Genomic DNA, 26,233 nt, shown 5'->3' on the forward strand with positions numbered 1-26,233 from the left:
CAGATATATACTGATCAGCACTTTACTAAGATCAACCCAGTTTTAATATCAAACCCAAAAGAACAATAGGTGATTTATGATCTGGTCTATAACTTCTTAATCTAAGGGGTGTACAATCAATTTAGGAAACTATTGAGAACGAGGAAATAGCTAATGTTCCCTGGTTCTAATAACCGGTAAGCTTTGTATAATATTATCTTATGAGGCAAGTAACCCGAATAGGTGAAGAAACAGAGTAATCTCCTATCAGGCACCTATAAGCCTATTGGTCCTATCAACAGGAACTGGACTACAGAGGATTCAACATAGCTATAAAGTCACCTACATGAGCTACCGCTGTTTGGCGGATCAGGGGACATCTACAAGCAACCATAGCCCAGATACCACGTTGTTGATATTTGGGAACACAATAAGGAATTGATCCGCAAGCGCACGGATATCGGTGAGCACTTCACCCAGGAAATTATCCAGAGTATCGTATTTATTTTTTTACCACTAGGAGAAAGAGTGCATCTGACTAACCGGTCTATTACTACTAACCCTTTAGGCAACAAAGAATGTCTCTCGATGTGAGTGATAAATAGAGAAGACTGCAACCGTAGTCTCCTTCTAACCTTGGTAAGGATGATCTACTGTTCTAATGGGGAGGCTAACGGAATCTAGACACCACAAAGGATATTCAACCCGCACCTATAAACCCTATCCTTCCTGCTAACGAGATATGGTCTGCAAAGGTAACTCGGAATTGTCACGTTCCTCACTACTACCACGGTCCAGCTAGTCAGGGAATATCTATGAGTACCCCAGCCTAAACACCACGTTTACGCTAGCAATGATTACTCTAAACTCTACGCGAAGAGATTAAAGTAAACTCATAAACCATAAGAACAATAAAACAAGAACTTACTAGAATTTAGAAGTCGAAATACTGAAGAATCCTAGGAGCAAGCTTCGGGTTAGGAGAACTTGATCCCGCAGGTACAAGCTTGGAGTAGACACCGACAGGCCGGGCTTCCTCCAATCTAGACCTCCACTCTATCTCTCTCAATCTAGTAGAAACTAGAAGATCTATTTCTACCTTACATTGGTTGCTAAGTCTAAAAAGAAATATTAATTAAAGAAGAGGTTTTCCTTCGAGGGCACCCCTCAATCTCTATGATAATTTCTTCATGTCTTCTCCAGGGGCCAAGGGGGTCTCCTTATATAGTCCTCCTCCTCTATGCGTTTTTGGGTCGGTAGGCAGGGTGGTACTACGTTATTCTGGATCCAATAGGTCGGTGGAACATCCCGTGCGAAGAGAGTCCCGATTGACATCCAGCAGGGGGCGGGCGCCCAGGTCACCAGGGCGGGCGCCCTGGGCCTGGCCCCTTTCGGCCTCCGTTTTCGTCCCATGGCTTCTGGAGTCTTCTAGATGGTAGAAAATCATGTGATGCGTTGATATCTCTATGTAATCCCGACATGTGGGCCTTTCTTCCTTATTTCCTGATAACCCCCTGCAGAAACAGATAAACAACAAAACTCGTGGAATTCTGTCAGATCAAACCATAATTCTAGGTGTTGGTTGCATATTGGTCTTTTCCCTTGTTTATTTAATAATTAAAATTGATACTTAAGAACCGTCAACAAATACCCCCATACTTAGGCTTTTACTCGTCCTCGAGAAAAGGATGGTTAAGAACAATAATTGGGGTAAAACATTTAAAATATTCTCTATATTTGCAGGGTGTTAAAATCCACTATGTACCATAGTCAGAGATGTTTATGGTTAAGAGTAAAGATCCTTTCTTCTCAATCCCGTCACTTGGAGTTTTTGTATATTTTTTAATGAAAGTTAGCATACCTTTTTATCCTCATAGGTTCTCTCAGATCACTCATTATCTTTTATATATCTCACTGAGGTTGTTTTAATTTGCAAAAATTCTCAAGCATACTTACTTTGCATTTATTGCCTGATCAAAACGGGATCCGAGGAGGGGAATGTCATACTCTTAGATCAAAGACTTTGGAAATTAAAATCTTTGTCAACTCTTGCTGGCATATTGCTTATTAGAGGGACCATGGGCTATCATTTTTTAAGTGGATACCGAGGTACCCCTAATTCTACTGTTGGACACTTGTCCATTTTTTCTGCGAGGTTGTCGAGCATTTGCTCCTTTTTATTTCCTCGAAATATCTTTATTTTTGCATAGCCCATGCCTCTAATGCAATAATACTTCAGAAGAGTGAATCTTTCTGAATAAATGTCTTGATCTTAGGAGCATGATAAATCTCTCAACAAGGGTCTAGCTCATTTTGAACAAACTCAATACAGAGCAGATAGCTTTTATAATCATAATTAATATTTTCAGTTTTATCAGGCATATAAAACACTGAGGATGGTAGCTAGAATTTTGAATATTTTGAAATAAATTCTCCAAGTAACAATGATATCAAGAATAAGAAACTCATACTCTACCATCTCATATTCCATATTGACTTAAGTAACACAGGGTTTTAAAATGATTTTATAATAATTTCAAGTTTTCAGGAAATATCATAGATTGAGATTAATCATGATTAGAAATATTTTAATCTTTTTAATTTATCATGTCGGAGACAATATTCTGCATAATCCAAAATATATATATGTGTAAAGTAAAGTGTGCAGAGTGTGTACGTGGATCGTGGAGTGGTGTAGTCGGAGTGTGTTTAGCATGTCGAGGGATCTCCCCCATACTTGTTTTCTGCTTTCTTGCACAAAAGTAAAGTAGAGACACACAAAACATAATAATAATACTCTTTATTAATCTTGAGGCATTTATTACAAAAGACTAGTAGTAAACTGATAGCAAACTGATAATAATAAACCGATGATAATAGTAAACCTAAACCGAATTTAAAGATAACTAAGATGCATTTCCTCAAGGTCTAATCTAGATAACTTAGCGGCGCTCTAATTCCTTGATCTTCTTGTTGGCACTGGCAAGATCCTGCCTAAGGCCTAGTATAATGGTGTTGTGGTTAGAGAGCTGCCTAGTGAGGGAATTAATCGAGGACTGGAGGTCTATGATAACTCTGTCTAGTCTGCGAACGTCCTCATCAATATCCATTATAGTCTTGCGACGCTTGGGAGGTGTCTCAAAAGCATTGAGAGCGTGCTTCGGGGCTGCCTTTGGAGGGATGAAATGGACTTTGGCTGCTCTAATCCCTTCAAAGTAAGGCCTTTCCTCCTCCGTAGTGTAGGGAATACTGCTGATCTCGCCGCTTCGGTTGGTCTTGACTCCAACGACCCTCTCATTGGGTCTAGGTGGAAGGATCCTTGTGCTGGTTGGCACCTTGATAGTGGTCTTCGTCTTGGATGATGATCCTTTGAGGAGTAGGAGTTGTGGCGGTGCGGTGAGAACTGGTTGAGCATGATAGGATTGGGCGGAGCTGCGTTGGCGTAATGGCATGGCTTCTAGCTGTCGCTCTGTGTTGGCCGGGACGAGAGCACGGGCATTGGGGTCTTCCACAGGCTCCATGTTGAGATTGAAGGGGACGACTTCCCAATCATCATGGTACTTCTCGGCCATTGGAGCAGCAAGGAGCTAATCAAGCTCTAATTGAAGGAGAGAAGGCTTGGTGGCTTGGTGTTTGAAAACTGAGGTCAGGGGTCTGTTTATATAGGGGTCAAAAAGTGCCTCTATGGGTTGTTCGGGTTGCTCCCGTCGATGTGTGTGCGAAACTTTCCATCTGAGGGATTATTCGGATTACCATAAGTGCATTTTTCATAACAGAGAAAATCAGGACAGAGGGGAAACAAGAGCTGGGTGCCCGCCCACCTGATCTGGGCGCCCGCCCTCTCTCTGGCCCCTCCGTGGGCCCACTTTCCCGAGCGCGTTTCTAGATGCGAAATTATTTATAAATATATATATATGACCCAAAAACATCAGATTAAAAAGGTCGGGCTCTAATTCTCCATGGGAAGGTAAAAATGGACTACGTCTATTTCTTCTAATTCTTTATTGGGCTCTAAAAATAATTTAAGACGTTGACCATTTACCTTGAATAACATACCTTTGTCATTTTAAAGTGTGATAGCTCTGTGGGATGATGAATTAATTACCTTGAATGGTCCTTTCCATTTGCTCCGGAGTTTTCCATGCCCGGAAAGCTTCACTCTGGAATTAAAAAGTAATACCTTATCTCCGGGTGTGAACTCCTTCTTCTTGATTCTCTTGTCATGCCACCTTTTGACTCTTTCTTTGTAGATTTTTGAGTTGTGATATGCCTTCTCTCGCCATTCTTCCAATTCTGATAGTTGCATTCTTCTATAATCTCCAGCAACATCTAGGTCCATATTCCATCTCTTTATGGCCCAGTGTGCTTTGAACTCTAGTTCAACAGGTAGATGGCAAGTCTTCCCGTACACCAGTTGGTATGGAGACATTCCAATTGGGGTCTTGTATGATGTCCGGTATGCCCAGAGTGCATCGGGTAACTTATCTTTCCATGCCGTTCCCATTTCATTTACTGTCTTCTGAAGAATATTCTTGATTTTCTTGTTGGAAGTCTCTGCCTAGCCACTTGACTGAGGATGATAGGGGGTAGCGACATTGTGATGGATTCCATGTTTTGATAGATATTGCTTGAAGCGTTTGTCGATGAAGTGTGCTCCTCCATCACTTATCACTACTCTGGGGACTCCAAATCTTGGAAATATAATTTCTTCAAACATCCTCTTTGAACTGATGTTGTCGGCATGCTTGCAGGGTAATGCCTCTACCCACTTAGAGACATAGTCAACTGCTACCAAGATGTACTCACACTTCTTTGATGGAGGAAATGGACCCATGTAGTCTATTCCCCAGACATCAAAGAGCTCAATCTGAAGGTTGTTGGTGAGTGGCATTGCATCCCATGTATTTATGTTTCCGTGTCTTTGACATGGCCCACATCTTCTGATATATTGCTTCGTGTCTTCATACATTGTAGGCCAGTAGAATCCACACTGCCAGATCTTTGAATGTGTACGGAATGCTCCATAGTGACCTCCATATGGTGATGAATGACATCTGTCGATGATCTTCCATCCTTCTTCAGTGGTCACACATCTCCTGAGTAAGCCATCAGAGCATACTCGGAAGAGGTATGGCTCATCCCATATATGTGAACGACTTTCTTGAATAAGCTTCTTGTTTGCTCCTGGTGGGACATACCCTGAAACCATAAAATTAACAATATCTGTATACCAGGGGTCAGACCTGTTAATCCCGTAGAGCATGTCATCCCGGAGTGAATCATTGATGGGGGTTTGCTGTGGACTCTTAAAATACATTCTAGACAAGTGATCAGCAACAGAATTTTCTACTCCCTTTTTATCTTTTATTTCTAAGTCAAATTCTTGGAGTAATAAGATTCATCTAATCAGGCGAGGTTTAGCATCTATTTTAGTGAGCAAATATTTTAGTGCAGCATGATCAGTGTAAACAATTATTCTAGCTCCAACTAAATAAGATCTAAATTTATCAATGGCAAAGACAACAACCAGAAGCTCTTTTTCAGTGGTTGCATAGTTAAGTTGAGCTCCTGTCAAAGTTTTACTGGCATAAGCAATTGCATGATGCTTTTTATTTTTAGTTTGTCCCAATACTGCCCCCATAGCATAATCACTAGCATCACACATAATTTCAAAAAGCAACGACCAATCAGGGGGTTGAATGATTGGTGCAGAGATGAGTGCTTTCTTTAATAAATTGAAAGATGTTAGACATGCATCATCAAATTCGAAAGGAGCATCCTTGGCTAGCAAAAGAGTAAGTGGTCTAGCAATGAATGAAAAATCTTTTATGAATCTACGATAAAAACCAGCATGGCCAAGAAAGCTTCGAATTCCTTTTATGTTCACAGGTGGAGGTAGTTGTTCAATTACTTCAATTTTAGCTTTGTCTACCTCAATACCTCTTTCAGACACTAAGTGTCCCAGCACTATTCCTTCCCTAACCATGCAATGACATTTTTCCCAATTGAGGATTAAGTGCTTTTCTTCACATCTTTGCAAAACCTTGTCTAAGTTTTCAAGACAACTATCAAAAGTTTTTCCATAAACAGAGAAATCATCCATGAAAACTTCCATAATCTCTTCAATCATATCAGAAAATATAGACATCATGCATCTTTGAAAAGAAGCTGATGCATTACATAACCCAAAAGACATTCTACGATAAGCATTAGTTCCGTATGGGCATGTAAAAGTGGTTTTGCTTTGATCATCAGGATGGATCGGGATGTGATGATACCCTGAATATCCATCTAAGAAACAAAAGAAGGAATGGTTCGCTAATCGCTCTAGCATCTCATCTATGAAAGGTAAAGGAAAGTGATCCTTTCTTGTAGCTTTGTTTAGTTTTCTATAGTCTATGCACATCCGCCATCCAGTGACGGTGCGTTGCGGAATTAGCTCGTTCTTTTCATTCATAATAACAGTTATGCCTCCCTTTTTAGGCACAACTTGCACTGGGCTTACCCACTCACTGTGCGGCACAGGATATATAATCCATGCATGCAGCAACTTTATAACTTCCTTTTTAACAACCTCTCTCATAGTGTTATTAAGTCTACGTTGGGGTTCTCGAGAGGGTGAAACAGAAGGATCTGTTGGAATACGATGGGTACAAATCATAGGACCGATTCTTGTAAGATCTTGGAGTGAGTAGCCGAACACTGAGTGATGTTTCTCAAGAATGGTCGTTAATCGCAGAGTTTGATCCTGAGTGAGTTTATCGCTAATGATTACAGGGAACTCTGGATTATTGTTTAGGAAAGCATATGTAAGACCGAGTGGTAAAGTTTTAAGCTCTATGGGGGGTCTAGGTGTTTCTGCAAACTCATCTAAGGGTTCAGGCTCTGAAGGTTCGGCTTCTTCTTCTGTGAAGAAAAGAGTTTCGTCTTCTAAGTCTGGTTTATCTAAAAGCTCTAGAGATGCAGCCTTTACCTCCTCCATAGGATCAGGCAAAAGATATGGCTCGGCCTTGTTGTTTAAGCAGTGTGAAATTGTTATTGGGAATTTAAAGGTTTTTCCAAAAGAAATGTGTAGCTTTCTAGTATGACCTGCATAAAGGAGTCTTCTAAAAGGTTGTCCTATCAACAGGTCAAAGTCCCATGTATCAAAGATATAGAAGTTCAAATGAACCATGGAGCCTTCTACCGTATGAGGTAGGACATTAATAATTCCAAGACTGGGGACTAATCGTCTCGAAGATTCCTTTATGACCTTTGTTGTGGGGGTTAAGACAAGATTTTTAAATAGTTTAAGTGCAAAAGATTCAGACATGATGTTGATCCCCACAACAGGATTATAAAGAGCATTAAATCGTTCAGAATTATAAGCACAGCGTATAGTTATAGAGGGTGTGTCCAAACGGATCATATCAGAGGAAAGCTCTGACTCCTCCAACCATTCGCTACTCATGACTGAGATAAGCTCTCTTAATTGATATTCACTTGGCAAATAAATGCTAAACTGGCCGTTTTGGGGTTTGTCAATAGAATGGTAATTTGAAATGTTTCCAAAATCGGCAGAAAGATCGGATTCTATATCCAGCATGAAGTCCGGTGGTGGAATTTCTTCCTCTTGTGGCTCAGAACTTGGGATAGCTAAAGTAGATGATGAATTTGGCAGAGTGTCTACTTCGGCTTCGTAGGTTTCATCATGAAGGGTATTATCCATCTCAGCTTCTAGGATTCTATCTAGGATCACTCTAGCTTCATCAGTAGGGATACGAAAGAAAGAACCTCTAGACATTGTGTGTAGCATTTGTTTGTGATTTTTCTGAAGACCTTGAAAAAAGTGAAATAAAAGAACAGGGTCTTCAAGATTAAGGTTTGGACCAGATTCTAAAAGATCAGAAAAACGTTTCCAGGATTTTCCCAAAGTTTCATTATCTTTTTGTTTAAAAGATAAGACTTCGATTCTAAGGTTGGCTATACGGTCAAGGGAATAGAAATCTAGACAAAAGTTGGCTCGTAAAACTCCCCATTCACCTTGTTGTTGACTTACCTTCTGACTGTACCATTGTCTAGCTTCTCCCCTTAAAGAAAAAGGAAAAAGCTTCCAACGTAAAGTTTTATCAGAAATGCCTTCAATGCGACGACAATCACATGTTTGCTCAAAATCTCTAATATGAAGGTAAGGGTTTTCGTTTTCCTTTCCCGAAAAATATAGGTTTTGAATCATGGCAATCAACCTAGAACTTAACTTATACTGGGATGTTTGGATAGGCTGTGATGATTCCCATGGTAAAAGGTCAGTTACTAAAGGGATTGTAGATTCATGGATCGATTTAGAATTTTGGTTTTCCATAAGGTAAGAGTAAAGAAAATAAATACAGAATATAAAAGATAAGAAAAGATAAAAGTATACAAGCTAGTAGTAAGACTCAGGTTATCTCAGCAACCGTCTTTCTCCCCGGCAACGGCGCTAGAAATGCTTGTTGATATTTGGGAACGCAATAAGGAATTGATCCGCAAGCGCACGGATATCGGTGAGCACTTCACCCGGGAAATTATCCAGAGTATCGTATTTATTTTTTTACCACTAGGAGAAAGAGTGCATCTGACTAACCGGTCTATTACTACTAACCCTTTAGGCAACAAAGAATGACTCTCGATGTGAGTGATAAATAGAGAAGACTGCAACCGTAGTCTCCTTCTAACCTTGGTAAGGATGATCTATTGTTCTAATGGGGAGGCTAACGGAATCTAGACACCACAAAGGATGTTCAACCTGCACCTATAAACCCTATCCTTCCTGCTAACGAGATATGGTCTGCAAAGGTAACTCAGAATTGTCACGTTCCTCACTACTACCACGGTCCAGCTAGTCAGGGAATATCTATGAGTACCCCAGCCTAAACACCACGTTTACGCTAGCAATGATTACTCTAAACTCTACGCGAAGAGATTAAAGTAAACTCATAAACCATAAGAACAATAAAACAAGAACTTACTAGAATTTAGAAGTCGAAATACTGAAGAATCCTAGGAGCAAGCTTCGGGTTAGGAGAACTTGATCCCGCAGGTACAAGCTTAGAGTAGACACCGACAGGCCGGGCTTCCTCCAATCTACACCTCCACTCTATCTCTCTCAATCTAGTAGAAACTAGAAGATCTATTTCTACCTTACATCGGTTGCTAAGCCTAAAAAGAAATATTAATTAGAGAAGAGGTTTTCCTTCGAGGGCACCCCTCAATCTCTATGATAATTTCTTCATGTCTTCTCCAGGGGCCAGGGGGGTCTCCTTATATAGTCCTCCTCCTCTATGCGTTTTTGAGTCGGTAGGCGAGGTGGTACTACGTTATTCTGGATCCAATAGGTCGGTGGAACATCCCGTGCGAAGAGAGTCCCGATTGACATCCAGCAGGGGGCGGGCGCCCAGGTCACCACGGTGGGCGCCCTGGGCCTGGCCGCTTTCGGCCTCCGTTTTCGTCCCATGGCTTCTGGAGTCTTCTAGATAGTAGAAAATCGTGCGATACGTTGATATCTCTATGTAATCTCGACATGTGGGCCTTTCTTCCTTATTTCCTGATAACCCCCTGCAGAAACAGATAAACAACAAAACTCGTGGAATTCTGTCAGATCAAACCCTAATTCTAGGTGTTGGTTGCATATTGGTCCTTTCCCTTGATTATTTAATAATTAAAATTGATACTTAAGAACCGTCAACACACGTCTACGCTACAAATCACTACTCTGACCTAGGAGCTACCCAAATCGAAGTACTCAATATAATATGATTTGCAAACCAAAGAACAAATAAAAACAAGTTGCTTACTTAAATCAGAATGGTAATTACAGAAGTACCTCAGAACGTAGCTCCGGGAGAGGGAGCTGAATCCTGATGAATACAGCTCTTGAGGAAGCTCCGACAGGTCAGGACTCCTCTGAATCTCTACTCCTCTACTCTATCTCTCTAATCCCTATCTTGATTGCTAGCCTAGATCTAGTGGATCTCTATCTAATGCTCTGACTCTTCATCTCTTGATCTGGCCTCCACTAGGAGGGGTCTAGCCTTCTATTTATAGCCTGGTGGGATGCACGTGCACCGTAGGATCAAACCGACTTAACAAGCGGCCAAGATGGCTCCTCCGAGGCGGTGGAGGAAGCTTCCGGAAGGGCGGCCAAAACCCTAGCAGGGGGCACCGACCGGCCCCACCTGGCGGCCCCTAGCCCCCCAGCTCTTTGGGTGTCTTCTAGAGTCTTCCCACGTCCCATTTGTGATGTTGTCGTGGCAGATAAGTTTCGTATTTATTTTGCACTTGAATCCCTCTTTTCACCTCTTTTTGGAATAAACCCTAGAAAACACAAAATATGCAAAACTCGTGGAAATTGTTAGTGATAACCCTATTCTAGTAGATATTCATATCTGGTGGAGAAATAAACGCTAACAAATTTTGTGAGTTAACAGGTGTCAACAATGGCTGAGAAGACATTGCGAGAGTTCTCTGCCACAACAACAGCAAACATTCAGACTGGACTAGCAGTCAACACTGGGGACAATGGATTCGAGCTCAAGCCTGCTCTCATTACCATGGTTCAAGCCAGCCAATTCTATGGAAAAGCTCATGAAGTTGCAAGTGCACACTTACAACACTTTCTAGATATCTGTAGCACCTTCACGATCAGAGGAGTATCAAAAGATGCTATCTTACGCCATCATTTCCCATTCTCATTATTGGGGAAATCCAAGCAGTGGTTCTACATCAACAAAGACAAATACAATACATGGGACCTATGCTCGACTGCTTTCCTGGCAAAGTTCTTTTTTACAACCAAGATTAATGCTCTGTGTGGGAAGATTGCAAGTTTCCAACAACAACATGATGAATCATTCACTGAAGCATGGGAAAGATTTCAGAATTACATTGAAGACTGTCCTCATCATGGGATAGAGGAGTGGCTGTTAATGCAGACTTTCTATCACGGGCTCATCTCTAGCATCCGTGAGTCTATTGGTGTTGCAGTTGTGGGAGCTTTTCTGTCACTTAAGCTCTCAGACGCTAAAGCACTTGTTGAGAAGATGGCCTCAAATTCAACATGCATTGAAGAACATACGCAGCCTCGGAAGAAAGGAGGAGGAATCCATCATCTCAAGGAAGCTGACATGGTCACTGCCAAGCTAGATCTCATCGTGAAGAAGCTTGACATAGAGAAGAAGGAAGTTATGCACATCAATGATTCCCATATGACATGTGAAGAATGTGGAGACTACGGGCACTCAGTTGTTAGTTGCCCTACACTGCAAGAGGATGTGAACTTCATCAATAACAATACCTACTATCGTCCTCAACAAAATCAAGGGTGGAACCAACAACCTCAACAAGGTAATTACCAAGGTAAAAACCAAGGTAATAATTTTAATAACAACCTTCCACCTTTGAGAGAATTAGTTACTAGTTAATCCAAACTACTAGATCAAATGACTAGGATACTAACATAAAATGATAAAACTTTGGAAAACATACATACTAGGATGGATAATATTGCTTCTGCCATAAAGAATCAGCATAGTTTCAATAAAATGCTAGAATCACAATTAGCTCAATTAGCTGCTGCTGTTCCTCCATTAGAAAAAGGCAAGATTCTAGGCGAACCAGAAGATTTAGAAACTGCTAACCTTGTTGATATTCACAATGCAACCCAATATCGTATTGAGCCTGTAGATGTACAGTGGATTGAACACTCTCTACCAGAGAAGACGGGAGACCTTGGAAGACCTGTCATTCCTATCTCTATAGGATGCCACAGCTTTCCAGAGGCTATCTGTGACTTCGGCGCAAGTGTCAATATCATGCCCAAAGTAATTTATGAGAAAATATTAAATGATCCCCTATTGTACAAAAATATGCGTTTATAGCTTGAAGATCAGTCCATTTACTACCCTAAGGGAGTAATAGAAGAAGTTGTCATTAGAGTGGGGCAATCATATGTCCCAATTGACTTCGTGGTCATGGAGACAAGAGTAGATGAGAAGGCACCCATCATTTTGGGCAGACCATTCTTGTGCACAACAAAAGCCATCATCTATGCGGAGTACGCCAAGATTGTCCTCTGTCAAGGATAAGAAAGAGAGATTTGCATTCAAGAATCGCATCATAAAAGCTCCTGCAGCCCCAAAGCAATTCCATCAACAAGGAGAGAAAGAACAACAACCAATGCTGAAGAAAAAGAACAATAGAAACAATAGAAGATGGAGGAGGACCAAGCATGCACTTGCGGAGACAACTCAATTGATCACCGCTCTCAACATAGAGAATGATCATATGCTACCCAAGCCATTTCCAATCAAGAGAGGTGATCCAGGAGTTCCAATCATTGAATGCACAATCAAAGACACCACCTTCCCCCACATCATCTGCGACACTGGATCAGGCTGCAACGTAATGTCAAAATAGGTATATGATGAGTTATTTGATTTACCTTTATACCCAACATGTATTTAGCTGCAGATGGTAGATCAATCACTAAGATTCCCTAAAGGAGTGGTCAAGATGTCATGGTGAGAATTCAAGGACAATTTATACCTACAAATTTTCTAATTCTTGACATGTAGGGAGATGATGATTCCTCGATCCTCTTGGTAAGACCGTTCCTTTACACAGCAACGCCGACATCTAGATTGGATCCGGGCATATCCACTTCAACCTACCTGCCAGAAAGGTACGCTGTCCATTTAAAACACAAGTTAACCATGAGCAGGTCAGGAAGCAACGCAACAGGAGAAGACACCAAGCCCACTGTCAGGCTGCCCAGCCTCACTACGGATGGGAAGACTTCCTTGGCAAGATTGTGAAATATGAAGATCGCTTCATGGAGCAAGAAGAGAACACGTGAGCACCCCAATGGAGTGATTGGGCAGAAGAAGCTAAAAGGATGAACCAAATCACCAAGAAAGAAAAAGAGGGTATCCTAGCATGATTGGAAGCATGGGAGAAGGAGAACAGAGATGAAGAGTTGGATCTAGAAAAGAAAGAAGCAAAAGAGACAGAAGTGAGAGGGAAGGAAGACATACGTGATGTATCACCACGAAATGGGGAGTTGGCTGAGATTACCTCAGACGATGAACCCACTGAGTAAGCTCTCTCCGCTATCTAAGTTTTGTTGGTAGACTTTAAATTCTGTACCCTAGCCATAAGGTCAGAATGGTAGTTATCTAGTTAAGTTAGCATGCATTAGTAATTTCGCTTTAAAACACCTAGTAGCATATTTATTTCTCTTGGCATATTAATACAAAATACAAAAAAATATTTACTGCTTTAATTACTACATCATAAATACCAAAATCCCATGTGAAGAAACTTATGGTAACCCCTTAGGAATATTTACTGTGGTGGCATAAACATTAAATAGCATTCATATTTATTTCACACTAATGGTTAGCTCACTGTAATGGACATCTACACCATGTAATGCAAACATCTAGCTTGGGGGAGGATCATCCCCTAGTTATTAGGTAATTATACCTAAGTGATTTTTGAGTCTATATAGTCATAAAAATACCAAAAATATGTGGGCACATGAAAGTCCACAAGTCATAGAGTCTCTTTGTGAGTGTTGGCAAATCTTAATGCACACTGGCTAGAGTATTACCAAGAATCCTCTTGATAGATCTGGAAACCAATCGAAGATTGACTCCTTCTAGTTCTAATCCTATGTAGCTATGCTAAACTAGAGATCTAATTGATGTGGTGGCTCTAGGGATTGATCAGAGGCTTCTTCTCCCAAGATGAATAATGAATTAGGGTTCAGAGGTCCTCTCCTCTAGGGGCCAGAGGGTCTGCTTATATAGTCCTTCCAAGTGAATGTGGGCCATCGGATCAAACCGACATTAATCGCACGGTTTTCCTTGATCCTTTAGGTTGGTGGAGCATGATCCGCGAAGTTGAAGCTGATTGGCCCCGAGGCTAGGGCGGGCGCCCTGCCCCCGAGCCCGTCCGGTCTCCCGTTCGTTCCCATGGCTTCTGGACTCTTCTAGATGTAGGATAATTGCACGGCACGTTAATATCTCTATGTAAACCCGACATGTGGGCCTTTCTTCCATATTTCCTGATAACCCCCTGCAGAAATAGACAAACACCAAAACTCGTGGAATTCTGTCAGATAAAATCCTAAGTCTGGGTGTCGGTTGCATTTGAATCCTTTTCTTTATTTATTTGCTGATTGTATTTGATACTTAAGGACTGTCAACAAACTCCCCCAAGCTTACCTCTTGCTCGTCCCTGAGCAAGGATAATCTCAGTGATGGATCAGAAGTTGTTGTAATGCCTTTAAAAGTTGACGGTACACATGCTTTCAAATGAGGTCTCATCTGTGAGTTAGAGTAAACTGTCAAGATTTAAAACTTACTTATTTTACCTTTCACCATGGGACTTGTAACTGTCACTTCTGTCTTGAGTAGTTAGAAGATAGAATGGTCTAATCAAGTGCCATGTCTCTTATTCTTGATCAGCTATAGCTCTGGAGTTTTTGCAGATTTTCAAATAAAACTCAGAGATTCCTTGTATGACTCTCTCAGATCTCTCTTTTGTGGTATTTCTAGATCCTTACCAAGGCAGTGATGGTATATGCCTTCTCTCAAAATATGTAGTATTTGTGGTATAAGGCATAGTGACATTGCCTTCTCTCTCACCCTACTCTAATAAGGCTTTAATATCTGGAGCTCATAGGTGGGAGATAAAGTATACATACTTACAAGACATTTATTGTATAGTCAAACCAAGGATCCAAAGAAACAAGTCAATTAGTCAAATCAAAATGTGCATGTGTGGCGAATGAATGGTGTATGGTGATGATGGGGATAACAATGGTGAAAGTCTAATTCTACTTGTGCTCTTTTGAGGGGATACATACCTTCCTTGCTCTTTTGAAACTTTTTGAGGAGAATGAGATGCTCCATGTTTTCTTTTTTCTTTCCTCTCAGGTGGGTATCTTGTACCCCTAATTCTACTATCGGACACTTGTCCATTTTTACCTCTCGTCTCACTTTTTCTTTTCTTTCAAGGTTCCGGGCACTTGCCCCTTTTCATTTCCTCGTATTTCTTTTTTTTCTTCTTTTTTTAGAGCACTCATTTCCTGAAATAATATAGCAAGTGGCAGTAACCAAAATAACTTGAGCATTTATTTCACAGGGGAAAACAGAAATGTTTTTGGTTATTCTCTCCCGGATTAGGAGTAGAATATTTTTAGGTGGCTGGAGATGGTAATAAGTGAATATATGTGGATGCGTACTTCCAGAGTAGAAGCAACATGTGTGAGTGAACGTGCAAGTGAATCTTGATTTTAACCACATGACAAGCTCTTAAGGGTCTACACAGCTTGACCACATGACAAGTAGTAAAAAGTAAATGTGTGGCTCAAAGTCTAGCAAGCATGTATATATATGGCTGTGGTAGGAATTTAAACTCTCATCATACAGGAACTCATCATATGATATTTTAAAGATTTTTAAAGATAAAATTCTCCACAATTATCGCATCTCTAGGAACAGATAAACAGTAGCTCAACCTTCCCATATCATATCCGTTAACAACTTAGACTTCAGATCAAGTTCTCTTCCCACAAGTTCAGATTTAGAGCAAGCTTTAAATTATAACAATTATGTCTAAACTAGAGAGTGAACTTCAAATTTGAAAATTAGGCAGAGCAACTATTCATCATATCCATGCTAGAGTTTTATTATTAAGATTCAGTTTAGCATAGCCACTTTATTTATTTATTAAGCATACTAAGCAAAAGATATATATATAAGCACAAAATCTTTATTTATTTTTTCATAGTTATGTATATTTTTATTTTAATATAGTATAAGTATATAGATAGATAGAAATACTTAGCGGGATAAATGGGGGTGCTCTCCCCCAAGCTGAATTTTGATGTAATTTCTTCTGATGTAGCTAGCAGGTGGCAGAGGTGTATTTGAAAGTCGGTAGCACCCTGACAGCGATTAGAATGTCCTCCGTCTGCTAGTCTTCTTTGATCCATAAATTCTGTGGAGCTCAAATAGACGACAAAGCTTTGTGGAACTGATTAGGTGTTAGCATAAATATCTAGCCTTTATCATGTTGAGCCTCCTCAATAAGTGTTACTCTCTATTTTTATATTTTCATTTTATAGAGCAGAAAAAATATTTTTTTTTTATTTTTATGCCACCACAGTGAATGTACTTATGGGTTTTATGCCACTCGTATACTCACATGGGGCTTACTATTTTTGAACATTTTTATTTTCTTTTTAAGATAGTATGAACATGATTAACTAAGCAAACTGTTTTAAATAATTGAAAGGAAAAAGATAACTACCAAGTTTACCTCTTGGCAAGGCGTTCGATGTTTTTAAGTCCTCCGAACGGGACTCTCCGTTTTCTCAGTTGTCCTGAGATTCGTTGGATGGCGTAGTCGGTGCTTCCGGCGGTGCCTCCTCTTCGTGTATAGTTATCTTCGTTCTCCACACCTGACTCGGTGCTACGGTCTCCTCAGGATAATCTTGTTCAAGCTGTATGTCTTCAGATCTTACCACTTCTCCTTCGTAGTCTGCCCATCCGTCCTTGATGATTTGCCTCCTCTGATTGTGGTTGCGTCGTCTTCTTCTTGTCCTGACCTGCTTAGAGTCTTCAACTATATAGTTAGGATCAGTAAAATAGCGGCGTACCTTCTCTGAGGAGAAGTGCATGTAGACTTCTCCGGTTCCAATGTAGATGATTGCTTTAACAGTGTTGAGGAAAGGTCTCCCAAGGATGATGGGTGGATCATACTCGTCTTCTCCCATGTCAATAACCTTAAAGTCTGTATGGACAAAATGATCGTCTATTTTGATAGGGACATCAGTTACTATACCTTCAACCTTTTGGAATGTCTGATCTACCATCTGGAGCTGAATGTATGTTGGTTTTAGGAGCATGGTTCCGAACAAGAGCCGATAGGTGACTGCGGCCATTATGTTGACGCCCGATCCGGTGTCGCAAAACGTCTTGTAGAAGTTGTATCCATTAATGGAGCAATAGATGCTTGGCATGCCTGGGTCGTCCTTCTTGGTCACAAACGGTGACTTGAGTCGATGATCTTGACCTCCTTGAACTGCAGTGACCATCTTAGCTGACTCGGTCCACACTTGCTTGTTCCTGTTCCTCCTGTTGGTCCTCTTCCTTGGTTCATGTCGAGATTGCTCCGGGATTTGTGTAGTCTTGATCTTGAAGGAAAATGTCTCCTTCCTCCCTTTGATGTAGAAACTGATCTTGGCAGCACTAACGTAGATGACAGCTCCCGAGGTGTTCAGGAATGGCCTCCCTAAGATGACGGGTGCCCTCTCATCATTTCCAGTCTCTATCACCACGAAGTCTGCTGGGGCGTACAAGGTACCAACTTGGACACAGAGGTTCTTCAATATTCCCTTAGGGAAACTTAACGTCCGATCAGCAAGCTGCAAACACATGGTTGTTTCTAATAAAGGATATGTAAAGAATTTTTCATAGAGTACCCTGGGCATAATGTTGACATTAGAGCCAAAGTTGCAGAGTGCTTCTGGGAAGTCCACCATGCCGATGGAGATCGGGAGGACGGGGCATCCTGGATTGCCTCTCTTCACCGGCAGAAGGTCAGTAGTAACTTCAGTGATGGGGTTACTCCAGTAGTTACTTGTATCAAACATGTCTACAAGATTCGCAGATTCTAATCCTTCCGGTTGTGATGGTATACCGGGGTTAGTAGCAGGAACAATAGCAGCTATTTGATTTAACTGAGATTCAATCATTTTATTAAAGCTAATTTGATTCTTGATGGCAGTAGAGAAACTATCCATTCTATTATTTATATTTTCTAACATTTTATCATTAGATGCCAATTTCTTAGATAGGTTATCCATTAGCTTCCCTTGATTAGACACTAACTCTCTTAGAGGTGGAAAATTATTATTATTGTTGTAAGAATTGTTACCTTGATAATTACCTGAGTAGTTAGGCCTCTGTTGATTGCAACATTGATTTTGTTGAGGACGGTTGTAGTAATAGTTGTTGTTATTGTTGATGTAGTTTACGTCCTCTAGCATCTCAGGGCAGTGATTGCCTGAGTGTCTAGTATCTCCACACTCCTCACAAGTCATGTGAGAGTCGTAGATGTTCATAACTTCTTTCTTATCTCCAGCTCTATCATCGAGCTTCTTCATGAGCAGGTCTAGCTTGGCAGACAGCATGTCTACCTCCTTGAGCTGGTGCATACCTCCACCTCTCTTGCGTGTCTGGGTCCTTTCTTCATTCTAGCCTTGGTTGGACGCCATCTTCTCCACAAGAACTGTGGCTTGTGGTATGGTGAGTGATAGGAATGCTACTCCAGCTGCAGCATCCATGGTCTCTCGGGCACTATTGCCGAGCCCATGATAAAACGTCTGCATCAGCAGCCAGCTCTCCATTCCATGATGGGGACATTCTAGGATATAGTCTTGGAAGCGCTCCTATGCTTCTGGAACGGATTCATCATGTTGTTGCTGAAAACTTGTAATTTTCCCACGGAGAGCATTGGTCTTGCCTATGGGAAAGAACTTAGCCAGAAAGTTCGTGGAGCAGAGTGCCCACGTAGTATTCTTCTCCTTTGTAGCGTAAAACCACTGCTTTGCTCTGCCCAATAGTGAGAATAGGAAGAGGCGAAGTAGTATAGCATCTCTGGGGACTCCTGATATGGTGAATGTGCTGCAAATCTCCAGGAAGTGTTGGAGATGAGCACTAGCATCTTTGTGTGCCTTCCCACAGAACTGGTTGGATTGCACCATGTTGATAAGTCCAGGCTTGAGCTCAAAGTTGTCGTCGATCTCTGCAGCAGGTCCAGTGCGGATGTTGTCCATAGTGGGAGCTGAGTACTCACGGATCGATTTTTTCGCCATGGCTTCGAACTCTAAAGACAAGTTCCGGGTGAAACTTTGGTGATCTTCTTGATTGGATGAAGTTTTGTGCTGAAGTGTTGACGATCTCTTCTTGAGCTTGGCTCTTGTTTTTCTGAATAATGCTTCGGGATTGTCAACAAAATTTCCTAGAAGATGTCTTCTATTCATTCATTACCCTACATAAAATAAAATAGAGAAAAAACGGGGTAAAACTGTATGAGAGAATTGATAATCTCAATCATATTAGTGATGCGAATGATGACTCGAAATTCCATATTCATTCCTGATTAGTAATCAACCTTCCCCGGCAACGGCGCCAAAAATGCTTGTTGGGAATTCTTAACGTCATTACCAAAAGTAGACTTAGTTTTATAATTCTGATAACGGCGCCAAAAATGCCAAACCTATCCCTCATGCCACCTAAGCCAAGTTGTCATCCCCAACATGACATGAGGGACGCGGTATTGAAATATGCAATTGCTCTTCTGAATAAATAATAAATAAGATCTGCAAGCGCACAGATTAATACCGATGTAGCATTTTAACCGGGAAGTATTCTAGGTATCGTTATTTATATTTTTACCACTGGGAAGGGATTGCTAAACATCAATGTTGATTATAGAATGGAATATAGGATTGAGTATCTATCATTGCATATATAATAGAGAGCAGTTATCTATCTCTTTCATACAGGGATAAATGTCACATGAAAGATATATGAAGTATGAATGGTGACAAAGATAATTAATCTGATCAGCATAACTTAGCCACATATAAATATGATAAGCACCTCAATAGATATTCTAGCAAGTCATTAGCATGGAATTAGGACGAACTACAAGAATATTTCCTAAGTTATTCTTAACTATACAGTCTAGCATATCATAGTTAGTGCAATTATACTTGGCAATCATTGCGAGACAGGACTACGCCCATGCATAGTGATATTATCAAGGAATATGAGAAACATCGCCATCACTCCCCTGTAATAATGTTGCTCTGCCAGCCCTATACACGAGAGGGGGACTATATAAGAATCAATGGAGCTGTCACTACCACGAACTACCCCGCGATCTGGCATATAGGGTACAATCACAGATAAATACGGTATAGGCATCACGCCTACACAATACTTATCATTTACCCACTGTACACATGGATAAATGTTATACGATCCTAAACATGTATATAATTCCAATCTAACTAAGCCAAGTATATAACTATGATAAACTAAGAACAATATAATTGCGAATATAAACAAGTAGAGCCAAGTCATAATCAATATATTGAAGTAGAACAAAGTCATATTCATAATATTGATGAACAAAGATGAACAATTGAAGAACAATAGAGAATTACCAAGAATCATCTTGACAGATCCGAAAACCAATCGAAGATTGACTCCTTCTAGTTCTAATCCTACGTAGCTATGCTAAACTAGAGATCTAATTGATGTGGTGGCTCTAGGGCTTGATCAGTGGCTTCTTCTCCCAAGATGAATAATTAATTAGGGTTCAGAGGTCCTCTCCTCTAGGGGCTAGGGGGTCTGCTTATATAGTCCTTCCAAGTGAATGTGGGCCGTCGGATCAAACCGACATTAATCACACGGATTTCCTTGATCCTTTAGGTCGGTGGAGCATGATCCGCGAAGTTGAAGCTGATTAGCCCCGAGGCCAGGGCGGGCGCCCAAGGGGGGAGGGCGGGCGCCCTGCCCCCAAGCCCGTCCTGTCTCTCGTTCGTTCCCGTGGCTTCTGGACTCTTCTAGATGTAGGATAATTGCGCGGCATGTTAATATCTCTATGTAAACCCGACGTGTGGGCCTTTCTTCCATATTTCCTGATAACCCCCTACAGAAATAGACAAACACCAAAACTCATGGAATTCTGTCAGATAAAACCCTAAGTCTGGGTGTCAATTGCATTTGGATCCTTTTCTTTATTTATTTGCTGATTATATTTGATACTTAAGGACCGTCAACACTAACTCCTACTACTCAGACAAAGTATACGACCTAGTCCAAGCACCGTGTTACCGACAGAGAAAACAACCCAAGCACTTAAGACTAACTTAGCTAGTATATAACTACTATAAGACAGACTAGGACACTACAATAGAATATTGCACTAAGTAAATACTGAAAGTAAGTACTTAGAAAAGTGAAGGAAAAGTAAATATATTAAATACTCAAAGTCTACAAGAGAAAAGGTAAAGAGGAATATCAGACTCTCTAGAAGACGACTTCAAAGACTCCAAGTTTTGCTCGACTCAAGTCTGACTCCCACACTGGACTAACACCGACACTTACAACTAGAAAGCTAGAGCTAAATTGGAACACACCTTTTCTCTAGAGAGGGTGGATGCAGCCTCTATTTATAGGGGGAGTAGAGGGAGTTCCACGTCAGCGATCCGTGTGCTTCTCCCTTTTCCACCCTTGGATAAACCGTCATTAGAACCGCCTTAGATGGACGTCCAAGATCATCTGCACGTGTTGCCAAAGTCGGTGGAGTGTAACCGACCGTAGGTGGGCCCACATCATAGGTCGGTCGACCTGGTATTTTGTGAGGTGGGGCCATCCTGAGCCTTCTACAAGGTCCTGTAGGTTGGTGGAGTGGAGTTGGCAGGTGGGACCCATCAAAGGTCGGTCGGTCGACCAAGATTTGGTGAGGTGGGCTCACCAGCCTTGCTCCATTGCTATCCCCATCTGTCATGGAGTGTGTCTTGTGTTCATCTTCGTTCTGGTTCTTTTGATGGGTCCATGGATCCTTGTACTTCCATCTTTCACCCTTGAACAGAAACACAAGTGTGATCTGAGGGTCGAGATGGACTTGAATGTGTTGTCTTAGGATCCTAGAATTGAGCCAGCACCTGGACCACCCCAAGTGTAGGTCAGCCGACCAGGACTTGGTGGGTCTACGAGCTCATTTTCCCCCAAATGTAATTGTACCTGTATCCAAATACTTAGAGCACAAGTGGAACCTCTTAATGATAAAAGATGCCTATGCTATGCCATTCTTGCACTATTTTCGGCCTGTTGACGGTGTTTTTATGTGTGGATTTTATAGCTTATCCACCGTCAACAAGATCCCCCAAGCTTAACCTTTGCTCGTCCTGAGCAAATAATTAAACTTAGTCTGAGTGGATCAGGAGTTGCTGCAATGTCAACATTTCAAGAGTACGATGTATGCAACAAATTATTTCTCATAAGTATGGAAAATTTAGGTGTGAAAAGAGTCACCCCTTTACCTTACTTCTTCGTGGGGCTTTTGGCTTTTCCTTTGTCTTGGGCAGTTGAGAGACAGAACAGTTAGATATAGAGCACCACTTTCTTATTCTTAGCCAGTTTCATACCGGAGGTTTTTAAATTTTTTCACAAAGAAAACTAGGTTCCTCAATTGATTTCTCTCAATCTCTCAAGTGGATAATGTACCTTACCAAAGGCATTGCTTTTCTCACAACCTATAGCTAAGGCTTTATGTGGAGTTTCAGTAGGTGTGGAAGGTGGGCATACTTGCTTCTTGTATGGGGATAAATCAAAAACCAAACTAAGTTAAGATCAAAGGCATATGCTAGACTGAGACGTGCAAGTGTGTGGAATCGATCCTATCACTAAACTATACTCCTTTTATGGCACGATTTGTCTCTCTTAGAAAAGAATTTTTTGAGACATGGCTACCACCGTTTCCTTCTACAAAACATTTGGGGACTTTTGACAAGGGTGCGCCCTTTTTTTGGCCATGTCTCTCTAAAAAGGATACTGAGAGAAAGATCAATTTGAAAAAGTGGATGGAGTATTTTCCTAGCAAAAATTTTGTTGCTTTCTCCCAGTATAGGAGAAGAGCATTTTTTCTGGTGGATGGAAGGGTGCATGTTGCGCGCAATCCTCAGTGTAAGAATTGGCTTTATTTCGTGGGTGTAAAGTGTGTCTCAGTCTAAACATATGACTCCAATCTAAGTTAAGTTCAATCCTTGACAAAACCCCAACAATAACAAGTAGCTATGGCTAAAGTATGTACATATATGGAGCATAAATATTTGGCCTTGGTAGGAATTTTATAATCATTGAGGAACCGTTGTTTTTAGATATTTTCCAAATAAATTCTCCGATAATCATGCAAGCTTAGAATAAAAATATAGCAGCTCTTGTCTTACTATCTCATATCTCACAACAAATTAGACGTAGTTTTAGCACTTGCAACCCACAGAAAGAAATCAGGTTCATGCTGTCTTATGTGAGCCAAGTGATCCATACTTAGAAAAATACTAAGTTGAGTGCTAGATACTAGAGAAATATTAATAGAGCAACTATTCATCATTTCCAAGTGAAATATGGCATGCATGACAATATTTTTGGGATTTTTATCATATTCAAATATATATATATACTGAAATTGCAATAAATTTAAAAGAGCCAGAATACTTACCTTGGTGGGGGAGAGGATCTCCCCCAAGCTTGTGTCTTCTCATGCCTCCTCACTGATATGGTGGATAGTCATATGGATATGGTGGAGGACATGACGGTTGCTGAGGATATGGTAGAAGATACTGTGGAGATGGGTCTTGCTGCTGCTATGGTGGCATAGGGATGAATGGAATATTTGGTGGTAGTGGCCTCTGATAATGTGCATACATCTTGTTCCAGCCTATGTTGTATTGGACTTGGAGACCTAGGAGGGCTTGGTGGGTTTGAGTTGCAGTGTTCTGCATAGCCCCATGTCCAATGCGCAGCACACCAATTTGTTGGGTCAGCATGTCCATGTCAATGCATTGAGCATGGGGCTGTGAATCCTACAAAGAAGAAAAAGACATACGGCCACTATAGGCACCAGACCTGCGTCCCAAATGGGGCGTCAGCATCCCACTAAAACTTCCCTCATAGTCACTGTCATCATCATCATCTGCAGCTCGTGCTCTTGCACATGTGGTTTGTCCTACATGCCTCATATGTCTTTTGCACATAGGGAGTAATGGGTTGCCACTATATATTTTTAGTTCTTCACAGGGCAACAAAATTGTTTCATGGGTATTATAAACTTTTAAAAACACTATGTTATTTGCTCCTCCCGTAAGATATTGGCCCTGAATATAAAATCTTTTGTGCAAGACAACTCTAGGAGTAGTTATGTATTTATCAAAGTTATTGAGCAGATTAAGGCGTGCACAAAATTTTGTAACCACAGAAGTAAATTCAATGGTCCACCTCCTTGGTTGGGATGATGCCCATAACCAATGTTTAGCCATTTCTACCACTGGTGAAATTGGAATTTTAGGAACCATGGCAAAAAGGATTCTAGTGTCAATTTCCTTGACAATTCTTATGCATCTCGAGGGAACAAAGTGAGTCCTATCCACTGGTGCAAGAAAAGCAAGGTAGGATTGCATATGTGACTAGTACGTGGTTGCCATCCCTCATAATTTTCCCTAGTGATATCATACCAAAATTCTTTCTTGTTCATGTTCTTAGTGGCATGGTCAATTTTAATGTTGTGAATATCAAAACCAATACATGTAGAGAAAGCATCCCATGGAAGGTCAAACTCACTATTAAACACTCTGAAATAAATTTTCTCTTTTGTTATTCTTAGGGTGCTTAGAAATTCTAGGGTGAGAATTTTACTTCCTTTTACATTACAAATTCCAAAATTCATCCCACCCCATTTTCTCGAATACTTCTGTGAACACATCATCTAAGCTTTGCTTCAGAAAAAGTCAAGAGATATCACCTTGGTGTGAAAATTCACGGTCGCGGAGTTCCTCAAGCTTCCCCATCTTAACGGGAGTGAGCCATATGCCGGTTTCCTCATCTTGAATTTTCTCGGGGATGGCTTCTTCATTTACTTGAGGTAGTGGAGATGATACTTGCTCCCTTGATGCTTGACTCTGGGCATCTTGCATGGAGGAGTCACTAGAGCTAAGGGAAATTCGATGGAGAACCGACTTCCCCCAGCCCCTGACTTTCTTCATGATGATGAACTCTTGGATGGTAAGGATAAAAAGAAAATATTTTTGGATTTTTGTTTTGGAGAAAAGTATGGTTCAGAAATGGAGAGGAGAATGGGTTTCTTGCTGGTTGGTTGAGTGCACAAGAGTGCGAGTGTGTTTGGATGAAGGAGGGAGTAAGGAGAAGTGCTGGTGTGGAATTATGAAGGTCGGTCGACCTGCCCCTCTAGGGATTTTTGCTGCGTGGCCGTGACACCTACCTTCTTGAATGCATTGCAAGCAAATGGCTATGCTGGGTGCACCAGAGCATGATCAGCTGACCGGCCTTTCTCCACAATTCAAAAAGTAAACCCACCAGGAGCAATGCCATGAGAGGTGGATCACAATACATGTGATGGTGCCCTCCTTCATGGGTCGGCCGACCCACCTTTCCTCCCCCCTTTGCTTTGTGCCAAAGATGAGAGTGAGTGGAGGTCATTCCATGTTCGGTGCATGCATAACATGCCCCTATTTTGCTTTGGTGATGGTGCATGGCATCTCCCTTTCTTGGATGAAGTGATGAAAGGAAAGAAAGCAAAAGAGAGGGGGCAAGACAAGACTAGTAGTTGGTGGCATTTTGTGTAATGAGTTCTCATGGGAGAATCCTCCACATCCTTTTGTGATTAGCTTAGTGCTAAATAAGCTCGCTTAGCCAAAATGAATGGTGGATTGGGGCATAAGTGAGGTTAGGGAGAAGGATTGTCATGAAAATTTTCCTCTAGTCCCTTGGATCGCTTATGGCCAATTTGTTAATTCTATTTTCCTAAGCAAGAAGGTGAGGGAGAGCTACTAATTCCTAGGAATGCAAATTGACAGCCACCTGTCTTACATTCTTGCAACACTCATCCTAGAGCCATAAGATCACAAATACCAGGAGCTAGAGGGAGGTGGGCCCAAAATCATGGTTGGCCGACCGTGATTTGGCCTCCCCCAGGCTATGGTGGCACTCAAACAGAGCAAAAATGTATTGTGCAGTAAAACTTCTTTGCTTAAAGTCACAAAAGTTACCAAGCTAGCTTCATCTAGATTCTCTAGTAGGCATGTGAAGCAATTCATGTCATAAAATCCAGTTTTCACTTCGGCATAGACATGAGCGTGGGATTGTGTGATGATGGAGCAAAATTGAGCAGGTGGACCCACCAAGGGCAGGTCGGCCGACCTGGCCTTGGGCCCCACCTGGTGTCCATTTACTCAGCATGTTAAGTAGAGGTTGATTTTAGGTTTTATTATGCACAACTGTGGTCGACAGAAAAATGTTTTGAATTAAGAAAAACTAAGAACTAAATGCTAAAAATAAATGCTGAATTTTAAAAGTTTGAAAACTCACCTTGGTTTGACTTACCTGGATGGAAGAGAAGTTGCCTCAGGTCCTTT

The 26,233-nt window shown here is 41.2% G+C and overlaps 1 protein-coding gene across 1 annotated transcript; it reads left to right on the forward strand.

Annotated features, from left to right (window-relative positions):
• Positions 10,434-12,080, forward strand: LOC110436455. The gene is made up of 3 exons (XM_021463554.1): positions 10,434-11,340; positions 11,587-11,681; positions 11,874-12,080. Exons 1-3 carry the CDS (start codon positions 10,434-10,436, stop codon positions 12,078-12,080), a joined length of 1,209 nt encoding a protein of 402 aa, XP_021319229.1.

This window comes from Sorghum bicolor, chromosome 6, assembly GCF_000003195.3.
Source record: "Sorghum bicolor cultivar BTx623 chromosome 6, Sorghum_bicolor_NCBIv3, whole genome shotgun sequence".
Taxonomy (NCBI): Eukaryota; Viridiplantae; Streptophyta; class Magnoliopsida; order Poales; family Poaceae; genus Sorghum; species Sorghum bicolor.

Excerpts from the sequence above, each read along its gene's own strand:
- LOC110436455 (XM_021463554.1), top strand. The coding sequence starts at position 10,434 with ATGGCTGAGAAGACATTGCGAGAGTTCTCTGCCACAACAACAGCAAAC. Across the intron at positions 11,341-11,586 it reads GAACCAACAACCTCAACAAG|AAAAAGGCAAGATTCTAGGC; the intron begins GTAATTACCAAG and ends TTCCTCCATTAG. Across the intron at positions 11,682-11,873 it reads ATCGTATTGAGCCTGTAGAT|CTTGAAGATCAGTCCATTTA; the intron begins GTACAGTGGATT and ends ATGCGTTTATAG.